The 12,798-nt window shown below is 50.0% G+C and overlaps 1 protein-coding gene across 1 annotated transcript; it reads right to left on the minus strand.

Moving 5' to 3' along the window:
• Window positions 1-1,333: 1,333 nt before the first annotated feature.
• Window positions 1,334-12,232, minus strand: Proser3 (proline and serine rich 3). Its single transcript, XM_057756662.1, has 11 exons — window positions 12,133-12,232; window positions 9,475-9,570; window positions 8,980-9,144; window positions 6,569-6,696; window positions 6,388-6,488; window positions 4,978-5,060; window positions 4,737-4,888; window positions 3,297-3,478; window positions 2,218-3,193; window positions 1,865-1,946; window positions 1,334-1,702 (listed from the first exon to the last, which is right to left on the minus strand). Exons 2-11 carry the CDS (start codon window positions 9,531-9,533, stop codon window positions 1,561-1,563), a joined length of 2,070 nt encoding a protein of 689 aa, XP_057612645.1. The 5' UTR covers window positions 9,534-9,570; window positions 12,133-12,232; the 3' UTR covers window positions 1,334-1,560.
• Window positions 12,233-12,798: the final 566 nt, after the last annotated feature.

Raw genomic sequence — 12,798 nt, forward strand, 5'->3', positions numbered from 1 at the left:
CAGGTGGATCTCTCTGAGTTCAAGACCATCCTTGTCTATCAAGTGAGTTCCAGGACAGGCTCCAAAGAGAAACCCTGTCTTGGAAAAAAACAAAGTAAACAAACAAACATTAAAAAAAAAAAGAGAGAGAGAGACCAATACAATAAAGAAGAAAGAAAAAGCAAAAAAACAAAACAGCCATACACAATGAAATTCACCAAACTCAAACTGAGCTCAGTGGGGGACATCCATATGTGTTTCATCCCCATTGTAACAACTGATTTATTTTTCAACACAGGGTTTCACTATGAGGACGTCCTCAAAGTTGCGACTCTCCTGCCTCAGCCTCCTAGGGCCACAGGTGTGTGTCACCACATTCGGCTTTCCAAAGCATCCCTGAGTCAGAGAAAAAAGAAGGAAAAGAAAAACAGGTGGACGCTACCCACTCTCCTAACTGAAGCTGCATCCCTTTGATTGCGCGCAGTGTGTTGAAAGGCTCAGTTTCAAAGAGAAGAAAAAGGCTGTCCCCGGATGGCAAGTGCATCAGAGAGTGGGCAGATGTGTTTACAGCGATGGAAAGTTTCAGTGGCACAGGTAGGAGGTAGCCCAGACAAGGGGAGGACAGTGGAAAGGAGTTAGATTCTGATAGATTCGAAAGAGAACCAAGAGTTTGGATCTGCCAGGTGACTATGTGTGGGAAGGGGGAGTCAGGCTTTGGTGCGGAGCAGGGAGATCACAGCTGAGGAAAGTGGAGAAGGGGAACAAACTTGGGGAAAGACAAGGAATTTGAGGACCTACGCATGGAGGTGTGGACCAGAGAGGGGGGATGCCAGCACAATGCGAGAAGTACTGCTGTTTACTAACACTGATGTTTTCAAGACCAAATGACCGTGCCTTTGTCCCCACCTGAGACATAAAAATCCACTTCTGAGTTACAGGAGTCAGGTCCCCAATATTACCTAGAACCATGGGCTTACACACCAGACACACATACACACAACCAGAAAGGAAATTTTGTTTCTTTGGTCAGGGGAGGTGGGGAAGAGGTTGCATTTCCTTATTTGCACAATCAGCCTTTCTACAACAACCCCTTTCTCTCTCTCTCTCTCTCTCTCTCTCTCTCTCTCTCTCTCTCTCTCTCTCTCTTTCTTTTTTTCCAGACAGGGTTTCTCTGTAGCTTTGGAGCCTGTCCTGGAACTAGCTCTTGTAGACCAGGCTGACCTCGAACTCACAGAGATCCGCCTGCCTCTGCCTCCCAAGTGCTGGGATTAAAGGCGTGCACCACCACCGCCCGGCCCAACAATCCATTTCTTAGAGATTAACAGTAAACTGGAAAAATGTTAACTGGAGACAACTTTATTCTTAGTATGTATGTGCGTGTGTGTCCCCCACAGCTCGTGTATGGAAGAGGTCAAAGAATTCTGAATACAGGTTGCTGGCTTCCACCTTGTTTGAGACCCAGTCTTGGTGGGTCAGTTGGCCGGTCAGTTTCCTTTATGTGGGTTCTAGAGATCTAAATTCGGGCCTTCACACTTGCAGTACATTATCTCTCCAGCCCAGGAAAAACGAAATTTTTACAATTCAAAGTCGCCTGGCTTCAAGGGAGCCTCCTTCCCTCCTCAATCGCATTCTTGGGGACCTGGGAGGTGGGCTGGCTGGTGGAGAGGAAGATCCTGGGTCTTCAGTGTGGTCCAAAAGGAGAGATAATTGGGCATCCACTTTCCTGGAGAAAAGTTGGGGCGGTAGATGCTGGGGTGTGTACTAATGGTAAGAATCTGGGACTGTGGGTGGGGTTCTGGAAAGGGGCTTGCAAGAGGCAGGCACCCAGGAGGGTTGTCATAGGACTCAGGGCTCAGGATCAAAGATCCTGTTGGGGAGCACTCACCTTTTCTGCTGCCGGAGCTCTGCCCTCTGAGCTCTTAGCACCCGCAACACAGGGTCTTCCTGAAACTCGCTGCCATCAGAGTCTGAGGAGTAAAAAGGCTGAGCTCCAGAAGGTGGACACGGGGTTTGGGACCACCATCGAGATACCCAAGGGCTGGGTTGGAGGGATGGTTCAGAGGTTAAGAACAGTGGCTCTTCCAGAGGACTTGGGCTCAATTCCCAGTCCCCACGTGACAGCTCACAGCTGTCTGTAACTCCAATTCCAAGGCTTCTGACACCCTCGCAGACATACATGCACATAAAATAAAAATGAATTGGAAAAAAAAAGACACCCAAGGGCTCAGGGTCCCTTACCTTCCGCAGCCTGCAGAAGTCGGGTGGCCTGAGATAGCAAGTCCTCGGAGGGGGCGTGGCCTGAGGCAGACGGGGCCGAGGTCAAGGCATCACCAGCTCCCGCCTTGAACTCTGGTGACTGGACCTTCTCTGGTCTTCTGGGTGCCTTTGGGGTTGTAGCCGGCTGTGGATCCCTAGCTTCAACTGAGAGGGTGACTTTACTTTTCCGAAGCACCGACCGGCCCGTGGAGGACTCGGCCATGGCTTTGCGGGACTCCCTCTTGGACCCACGCTGAGACTCCAATGGAGGGGGCAGACCCTTGGCTTGAGGGGGTGTGGTGCTGACTTCCTGAGATTCTGCCTCAGATGGAGACGGGCTCTCTAGGCTAGGGGCCATGTCGTCCAGGCTGTCTGGGAACAGCCGAGCTGTCACTACCTGGCCCAGGGCGCCCCTGAGCTGCGAACAGGGACTCTCGAAAGCTGCTACAGCGTCTGGCTGAGCTGTCTCCCGGCGCGATGAAGCACTGGCCCTCCGAGGTTTGAGTTTCTTGGGCTGGGCAGAACTACTGAGCTCAATGGTAGTTGGCTCCTGAGGGGTGTCCGGTAGTGGAAGGGTGGAAGCTGGGAGAGTCGGGGTGGAAGCCCAGGGAGGTGGAGTGGACGCTGGGGGCACTGGGATAGAGACTTGGAGAGTAGGGATGGGAGCTGGGGCAGCTGGAGTGGCGGTAGGGGGTGCTGGGAAGGAGGCCACGGGAGCAGCGGGGGAGGCTAGCAGTGTGGTAGGAACCATCCCGAGAGATACCCATGGATTGGCCTGTGGGGCCCAGAGGAACCCGTGAGGGCTGGGGGTCCAGATGTGTGGAGAGGGCCCCGGAAGAGGAGGCCTCTCCACATAAAAGGCCTGTGGGGGAGGAGGCTGGGCCACATTGCCCCATGGTGGAGCACAGTTAGGCTGAGTCCCCAGGGAACCAAGATTCACTGCAGGAGCAGGAGGAGTCTGTAGACAGAAAGAGGTATCTGAGACAGGAAGGAAGAGCTGGAAGGTCCTCTGTCACCTTTAGGTGTCCCTTACCACTGTTGGGATCTCGCCTCCAACTCACCTGAGTGGCGAGGGCTGGGGTCCGAGGCAACACCCAGGTTCCATCACCCTCAGCTCCTCGAGCCTGCTCAAGCTTCCGCCGCTGCCGCCATTGGTATAAAATGTCTTCCTCGGGCTGAAGGGTTGCCTGGGAGGAGGCTGTGCTGGGAACAGGGATGCGGGCCTGGGATGGTTCTGGGACTGCTGTAGGGGAGTAGAGAGGAAAGGGCTGAGGGAGCACAGGGTGACACCTGAAGCCCAGATTCTTCTGACAGGCGGCCCAGACACCACACAATTCCTTTGTGAAATGAGAAGGGCAGGGCAGAAGAGGCTTGAGCTTGGGATTCTCTTTCTCTTGCGATTTTGCTTTGCAGCCTGGGCTTATAGACAAGTGTTATTATACCCAGTTTGTGATTGTACTTGTATATTTCCTTATTTGTTTTTATTTCTTCTGTGATTCTTTTGAACTTGATCACATCCTCCCCCCCCCCCCCCCCCCCCCGCTCCAGGTGCTCAGAGCACCTGCAGGACCCTATTATCATCCCAAAAGACAACGTACCCTCCATGGTCAGCATCTCCCGACAGCCTCACCAGGCCTCTCCCACCTATACCACACTGCTCTGTCATTGGCCTAGAACTCCCTGATGCGACTAAGAGATCTGCTGAGACTGAAGGCGTGCTCTCTGAAACCTGTCCCCTCTAGCTGTGAGAGTCTCACCTAGCCTGTGCTGGCCTCAGACTCAGGGTGGAGCTGAGATTGACCTTGAGATACCGATCTTCCCACTTTCCCCCCTCCCTCCCAGCAGACGCCACCAGCTTCTTGCTGAAGTTTTTCACCTTCAACAGTCCTCACGCTGCGGCTAAGCTGCACTGGTATGTGTATGTGTGGGATAGACGTGGGCTTGGGACAACACACCAACCAGTCCTGAGCACACTGAGACTTGGCCAAGCCGTGTGGAATTGCCAGATAATTCAACTTTGGGTTTTTTGGAGGGTTTTTTGCCTACAAAAACGTTCCATATGGTTCACTGTGATATTAACAATACAAACAAGTGTGATAGGCATGGTGGTGCCTTCCTGGAATCCCAGTACTGGGGAGGCTGAGGAAGGAGAGCAAGAGTTCAAGGCCAGCAGGAGCTGCACATGAGTTCCAAGCCAGCTCAGGCAGTGTAGGAAGACCCTGGTTCACAGAAAGAAAACTAGAACCAATGAAGTGTGAATATTTCCTCTACTCTGCGATAAGCCTTCTGATTTTGGAGTTTACTGTCATAATATCAGTGAGTATAGTAGGCCTGTCACAGCCCTGTGTGAAGGGCCTCCAGGGACTCGTGAACTCAGTTCCTCTCCACCATACCTGTGAGGGAGGGATCCAGTTACTATTCCTGTATCCCAGAGAGGCCAAAGTCACACAGCTAGTAAGCGGACACAGTGGGATTTGAACCTGACTACCATCAATCCTTACCTCCCGACACAGATTCTTTGGGACCAGACCTCTTGTTGGAGTCTGGGTTGAAGGTCACAGAGCAAGGAGAGAGGCCATTGGAGTTGATGGGGAAGGAGGAGCTGCTGGCATCACTGGGACTGAGGGAGGAGGAGGAGGAGAGGGAGGCCTTGCTGCAGGGAGAAAGTACCGGTGAGGGGAGCGGTGAGCCCGGCACAACTGGTGAGGGAGAGAACGGGGAGAGGACAGGGAGAGGCGTCACCTGCGCTTCAGGAGCTTGGCCGCTCTGCTTTGTAGGCTCAGTGTCTCCAAGTCCAGCAAAGATGAGTTCCAGGTGTTCAGGCTCTGCACAGCGAGAGGGGCCCAAAGCTAGTCCTTGTGCCAAAGGCTGCTTGGAAAGGGGCTCTTGACAGAAGGCCTGGGGACCTATATTCCACCTGGCACTTTCTCGTGGCAGGGAAGTTTAAATCTGCTTGAGGAAGACAGGGTTACTTTCCCTCTTTCGCTCTTGGGGTTTCTGTAACCCAGGCTGGCCTTGAACTCGCGATCCTACTACCTCAGCCATGCCAGTATTGATTGCTTAGTGGGGAAAGTGGCTTTCTGTACAGGTCACAGACCTGAGTTTGATACCTAGAACCTACGCAGAAGTGAAAGAAGAGAATCAACTCCTCCTGGGCATTGTCCTCTGACCTACACACACACACAGAGAGAGAGAGAGAGAGAGAGAGAGAGAGAGAGAGAGAGAGAGAGAGAGAGACTCATACACAGACACATACTACATTTAAAATTTAAAAGGAGGCCGGGCGGTGGTGGCGCACGCCTTTAATCCCAGCACTCGGGAGGCAGAGGCAGGCGGATCTCTGTGAGTTCGAGACCAGCCTGGTCTACAAGAGCTAGTTCCAGGACAGGCTCCAAAACAACAGAGAAACCCTGTCTCGAAAAACAAAAACAAAAACAAATTTAAAAGGAAAGATTGAAAGATTGAACCTATCTCCCTGACCAGACCTGCCTAATCAGAAGATCCTATCAAACAGTTCAGTGATTAACTTGAAGGCGTGTGAAAAAAGACAAACATGTAGGGCTGGAGAGATGGCTCAGCCATTGAGATAACTGACTGCTCTTCCAAAGGCTCTAAATTCAATCCCACCACACACCCCTGCCATACTGGACTGGAATCCCCCAAAACTCAGCAAATACACCTTTTCTCCCTTGTTTCGGTCAAGTGTTGGTCCCAGCAGCATAAACATAACGAATACGCATGCGCAGCGCAGCATAAACATAACAAACACGCATGCGCACGCACATCTACTTTTAGCATTCAAAATCTCATTCAACTACCAAATCCTTCTGCTAAAGACTATATTTATTTGTTTACTTACTTAAGCTGGATATCATATAGCCCTGGGCGGCCTCCGACTCCATACACAGCTGAGGGTAACTTAAGCCTCTGACCCTAGGAGCTGAGACTCCCGCTCTGTACCACCAGGCTTGCTTTTATGTGGCACTGGACTTTCTGTCTGCTGGGTGAGCATGTTCCCAAATGAGCCACTCTCCATGCCCACAAACCCTTTCTCGTTTAGGATTCCTTAAGGTGGTCATTGTCTCTAATTCTGTCCCAGGGCTGGTGTTGTCAACTCAGGCACGCAAGAGAGGAAGAAGGTAGCAATGTCACCTGCTTTACTTTCTGAAGAGGAGCTGAAGCCAGAGATGCGCTGCACATCCCAGCAGGAGATGGACCTGTCGTTGGGGATCTTCCTTTGGGTTCACTGGCTCCTACAGGGAAACCTCAGCTGATGACAGGGACCAGGAAGAGCGGTTGCTGCTGAGCACCAAACAGGAGAGGTTTTAGGTACCTGCTGCAAGGTGACTACTGATGTCTGATGACTTGGGCTGTAGCCACCAAAAGTCAGCTGGCGTCGGGCCTGCAGGGTGGCGTTCCTCTCGGCTTGTAGGCTGAGCTTGGCGGAACCTGTTTATGTACCTGTGAGCATCCGGGGGTGAGAGCAGAGGGACTAAGGGAGCTGCGCAGTCATGACAGTAATTATCACAACAGCAGCAGGCACAGTGCTCTTCCGTCTGTTTGTCAAGCACCGCTCAGAGGCCCAGATAAGAATAACCCCTTTTGCCGGGCGGTGGTGGCGCACGCCTTTAATCCCAGCACTCGGGAGGCAGAGGCAGGCGGATCTCTGGGAGTTCGAGGCCAGCCTGGTCTACAAGAGCTAGTTCCAGGACAGGCACCAAAGCTACAGAGAAACCCTGTCTCGAAAAACCAAAAAAAAAAAAAAAAAAAAAAAAAAAAGAATAACTCCTTTTGCCAGTAGTGGTGGTGCAGGCCTTTAATCCCAGCACTTGGAGGGGAGGGTGGAGGTGGGCGGAGGCAAGCAGATCTGAGTTCGAGGCCAGCTTACTCTACAGAGTGAGTTCAGGAGAAGCAGAACTACACAGAGAAATCCTGTCTCTAAAAAGCAAAATAAATTAAATAAATAAATAACTGCTTTCTTCAAATCTATCAAAAGCAAACACTTGGCCTTAAAAATCCATTTCTCTTTCTTATATATTAATGTAATTTTAATTTTTTTACATTTTTTTCCCTATGTGTACATACACACACACTTACAGGCATGGGTGCACACTTGAGCAGGCATGCTACAGTGCACATGTGTAGATGGGTCCCAGGGATTGGCCTGGGGTTGTCAGGCTTGGTGGCAAGCACCTTTATCCACTGAGTCATATAGCCGGCCTGATATTAATTTTCTTTAACTTTTTTCTCTTTTGGTTTTTTTGAGGCAGGGTTTCTTTGGGTAACCCTGACTGTTCTGGAACTAACTCTGTAGACCAGACTGACTGACCTGGAACTCAGAGATCCCCTGCCTCTGCCTCCTGAGTGCTGGGGTTGAAGGTGTGTGTGACTACTGCCCGGCTGTATGTATTCTTTCTCACACTTGATGTGTATGGGATAGCACACACATCACAGAAGACAACTGTATGGAGTCAGTCCTCCCTTTCCGTCTTCATGTGGGGTCTTGGGATCAAACCCAGGTTGCCAGTTACCCACTGAGCCATCTTGCTGGCGCCTTCTTTTTTGTTTGTTTTTACACAGGTATCACTAGGCTGGTTTTGAATTCACTATGTAGATAAGAGTGACCTTGAACTTCTGATCCTTCTGCCACTACTTTTTTTTTTTTTTTTTTCAAGACTGGGTTTCCCTGTAGCTTTGGAGCCTGTCCTGGAACTAGCTCTTATAGACCAGGTTGGCCTTGAACTCATAGAGATCCACCTGCTCTGTCTCTGAGTGCTGGGATTAAAGGTGTCTGCCACCACGGCCCAGCTGCCTCTACCTCCGAAATGCTGAGTCTACTTCACTATGCCTCATTTCATATGGCTTTGGGAATCAAAACAAGGGCCCTGTGCATGTTAGACAGATGCGCTAACAGCTGGGTACATCACCAGCCAGACTGGCTCTTGAGCAACAAAGAATAAGGGAGTATGAATCTGGAAGAGGAATGTCAGTGATGACCATTTTGGCCTTTGAAGAAAAGTACAATAGCTTAGAGATAGAACAACAATAAGATAGACAGAACCTATGTTCCTATCACCTTAAATAATGCCTGCAATGTCAGCCCTGGTTGTTTTTGTCTGGACCACTAACTGAGGGAGACATAAATATTATCAGGGTTAAGCCATAACTAATCTAGGACCTCTATCTTTCAGACCAAAGGACTCACTCTACGATGCTTGTTCTCATGGATCAGTATGTGCAGGAACTGAGGATTCAGAACAGTCACAGTGCGTGTGTGTGGTTAGCGTTCCCAATTCAAGGAAACTGAGACCAAAGCAATGCAGAGAATAATTAACCGAGGCAGGATCTGAAGCCAGGCAAGCTCCAGACCCCTCAATAACACACATGAAGTGCCTGGTCCTAAGAGTACTGCATAACAGCTCTGTCTAACGGTCATTATGGGATGCCTTCTTCCTTCCTTACACACACAAAGTACCTGGTCCTAAGAGTACTGTGTAACAGCTCTAACAGTTATTATGGGATACCTTCTTCCTCCCTTACACACATGAAGTGCCTCGTCCTAAGAGTACTGCATAACAGCTCTAACAGTTATTATGGGATGCCTTCTTCCTCCCTTACACACACGAAGTGCCTGGTCCTAAAAGGGTACTGCGTAGACAGCTCTGTCTAACAGTTATTATGGGATGCCTTCTTCCTCCCTTTGGCCCCAGATCTCCCTTCCCCCCCAGGAGTTCTGGCACTTACTTGGCTACCACAGAGTCCCCGCTGTCAATTACAGTGAATGGCGGAGAGGTACTTTGTTCCTCAGTGCTGAGTGGGGATGGGGTTCCAGAATCGGATGGCCAGGACGCCTCAGACAGCTCAGGGGAGTTGCTTGCTGTGGCCTGGGGAGCTTGTGGCCTTTGAGACCTGGGGGGACACAGGATTTAAATTGGGAGAAATCACAAGAAGAAAAAATCAGATCAGAGGGTGATCCCGGTGGGGAATGAACACACATAGAGGTCGTCCAAGAGAAGACATCCCACTGTTACCAGTGGAAGGTTCAGTTGACAGCCTAAGGGAGGCTGTGGTTGGGGACCCAGGTGGCAGAGAGCCCGAAGTGGGATGGCCACCAGCAGTGGGGCAAGGGACTTCTCTTAATCGGTCATCCCCATTCCTATCACATGCCTTCCTTCCTTCTAGCGGTCACTTCCTGCTGTTAGTCTATGTCACAGAACTTTACCTAAAGCGTGTCCTCACCTTGGGGCTCCAGTTCTGGCTCCTTGATGGCCAACAGGGTTGTCCACCCTGGAGAACATTCCAAAGGGGTTGTCTTGGGTTGTGAAAACTGACAGGCTACAAAAGAAGCAGAGCATGGTAAGAGGAGGACAGAAGCTAACAATTCCCATGGAGTCCTGGAAGAGATGGACTACAGTTCCCACAAATCATCACTTTGTAGTCAAGACAATGCTCATAGAGGTGTGATCCGGGGGCTGGAGACTCTTCTGGCCTGCAGGAATACAGACAGAACAACGTATACATAATAAATAAATAAATAAGTAAGTAAATAAATAAATAAATAGATTCCATGACCTCTTGAAAGAGACCGGGCTGTGGTGGCGCACACCTTTAATCCCAGCACTCGGGAGGCAGAGGCAGGCGGATCTCTGTGAGTTCGAGACCAGCCAGCTCTACAAGAGCAGTTCCAGGACATGCTCCAAAACCACAGAGAAACCCTGTCTCGAAAAACCAAAAAAAAAAAAAGAAAGAAAGAAAGAAAGAAAGAAAGAAAGAAAGAAAGAGACTTAAGAGAACCTAGGAACTGAACTGGTAGAGAACCCAGGAACTGGCAGTTGGTAGTTCTTAACTCTGGATCCAGCCTAGGAGGAGCTTTTATTATTTACAAGGTTTCACTCTGTATATAGCCATGGTTAGCTTTGCACTTCAGGTTATCCTCCTGCCTCTGTATATAGCCATGGTTAGCTTTGCACTTCAGGTTATCCTCCTGCCTCTGTATATAGCCATGGTTAGCTTTGCACTTCAGGTTATCCTCCTGCCTCAACCTCTTGAGTGACAGGATTACAGAAATTTAGGAGAGGGCTTTTAAAATCATAGACTTGCCAGTGATGGCACGCACCTTTTAATCCCAGCACTCAGGAAGCAGAGGCAGGCAGGTCTTTGTAAGTTCGACGCCAGCCTGGTCTATAAGAGCTAGTTTCCAGAGCTACAGGGAACCCTGCCTTGAAATACAAAAAAACAAACAAAAAACCCACAAACTCCTATGTGATGTTCACCGCACTCAAGAAACTGAGGCAGGAGGATCAGAAGTTCCAGAGGCTGGGGAGATGGCTCAGTGAGCAAAGAGCTTTGTGCACAAACACGTGGACCTGTGTTCAGATCCACAGAACCATGTGAAGCCATGTGCTAGGACAAGTCTGCATTCCGAGTACCCCTACTCTGAGGTGGGAGGAGGACACCAGAAAGCCCCCCAAAGCTTGTAGGCCAGCTACCCTATAGTACTCAGATGTAAACATCAAAGAGACCCTGTCTCAACAAGGTGAAAGGTGGGGTTGACACTTGCCTAGCGAGTGCAATGCCCTGAGTCTGGTCCTCGGCTGGGGACCGGAGGGAATGGGGGTGGGAGATGGGAGGATGACAGACAAAGTGAAAGATGAGGACAGACATCTGAGGTTGTCTGATTTCCACACTTACACACAGAAACAGATGCACTCACACACAAAGACTAACATGTTATAGAATCATGGTTCCCACTCCAAGCTAACAGAATCAGAATGCCAGTAAGCAAGCTAGACATTGCATCTTCTCCAAACTATCCAAGCAATTAAAAAAAAAAAGATTTAATTCTTTTTATGTTTTGTGTATGAGTGTTATCTGTGCACTACATGTGTGCAGTGCCCTCGAAGGCCAGAAGAAAGTGTCAAATCCCCTGGAATTAGCACATTACAGATGAAGGGGAGCAGCCATGTGGGTGCTGAGAATCAAACCTGGGGTCTCTGGAAGACCAGCCACTGCTTCCAAACTCTGAGTGAGCCCTTTCTCCAGCCCCATCCAGGTAAAATATGGTCTGTTGTATGGTTTTGTATGTTTTTTAACTGACACATGTTAATTGTACATGTTTATGAGGTGCTGTATATTTCAATACATGTATGCAACGTGTTATGATGAAATCAAGGTAATTAATCTCTTTAAACATCTTCCATGAAGCCCATTTCATGAAGACCACTACTAAAAAACAAGTCATTTATTAGCCAGGCATGGTGGAGCATGCCTGTAACCCCAAAACTCACGAGGCAGAGGCAGGGGCAGGCAGATCTCTGAGTTCAAGGCTAGTCTGGTCTACAGAGTGAGTTCCAAGACAACTAAGGGCTACACAGAGAAACCTTGTCTCAAAAAAATAAAAATAAAAAAGTAGAAAGAAAGTAATTTAAAACACATAAATGAAAAAAGAAGAACGAAAACATCAAAAGAGGAATAGACAAAAATAAAGCAACAACAAAGAACCGGACTAAAACGTACACAGTACGTTTCCGGTTAAATCTGTTAAGGGGAGGAGGATGTGGAATGAGGGAAGGGGTAGATGGACTACAATCCCCATGAGCCACCGGGACCCACTAAGCGAGAAAGTTCAACGATAACACCCGTGGTTGTCTGGGGGAAATTTGGAAACCAACAAACATAATTTCCAAGTTCTTTTTAGACTCCCTTAGAGCCACCCAGAGAGAACAAAAGACATGAGATCCCAGGGATGGGGAAAGCTCACGGCTGGAGAGCCAAAACCTGCGTAGCATCTTGGGAGTTGTAGTTCCAGTGTGGTTGGGCCGGAGACCCCAGGCTCCAGCAAACCCGTGTTACCTTCCCTGGGCTTCCTGTGATCTTTGAGGGAGGGACCAACCTCACCTGCAGTTCGTCCCGCATCTACCTCAGCGTTAGTGCCAGCTGAGCTTCTTAACGGGACACCCCGACGCCTACCCTCCTCGCTTAGTAACGCTGTCAGCTCCGCCCCTTTTTGGGGGGGACCTCCAAGGCGACCAATGATAGTCTAGAAAATAAAAGTAACTGGAAAAGCGGCCGGGGGCGTTCTCTCGTGACTGGCTGCAGCACTGCTGAGGGCGCTTGTTTGATTGGAGGCGGGGAGTGTGCAGCAGTCATTGGCAAGACTTTCCACCAATAGAAAGGATCAGAGGCTGGGCAGCCGCTTGGAAGAGCGCTAAGTGTGTTGGCTTTTACGCAGTCCTTTTTTTCCCTAACCGCCAGAGTTGTTGCAGGAGCTAAGTCCCAGCTCCAGCCTAACTACTGTTGCGGGGCTAACCGGGGACGTCTGTCTTCACTTGGCCATCCCTCTATCAGTTGGGCCGGCAAACCCGTCTTGATGGTCACCTTAACCACTTTCCTCTTGCTACTGGGCAGCTGGTCACACTCCTTGCCAGGTCCGGGCTCCTGGCCCAAGCAGTAGGATCAAAACGAGCTATTTCTGGCCCCGGCGCGCAGCCCCTGGGGGCCGACCTGGAGTGTTCATGCTCACGCCCCCCCTGGCCGCTGAGCACCCGAGGCTGAGTCAGAGGC

The sequence above is a fragment of the Chionomys nivalis genome, chromosome 2 (genome assembly GCF_950005125.1).
Source record: "Chionomys nivalis chromosome 2, mChiNiv1.1, whole genome shotgun sequence".
NCBI lineage: Eukaryota > Metazoa > Chordata > Mammalia > Rodentia > Cricetidae > Chionomys > Chionomys nivalis.

Bases quoted from the DNA above. Each gene is read 5' to 3' on its own strand.
- Proser3 (XM_057756662.1), bottom strand. From the start codon at position 9,533: ATGTTCTCCAGGGTGGACAACCCTGTTGGCCATCAAGGAGCCAGAACT. The intron at 6,697-8,979 runs GTAAGTGCCAGA...GGATGCTCACAG, and splicing joins GGGGACTCTGTGGTAGCCAA to GTACATAAACAGGTTCCGCC. The intron at 3,194-3,296 runs GTGAGTTGGAGG...TTCTGTCTACAG, and splicing joins CCCCAGCCCTCGCCACTCAG to ACTCCTCCTGCTCCTGCAGT.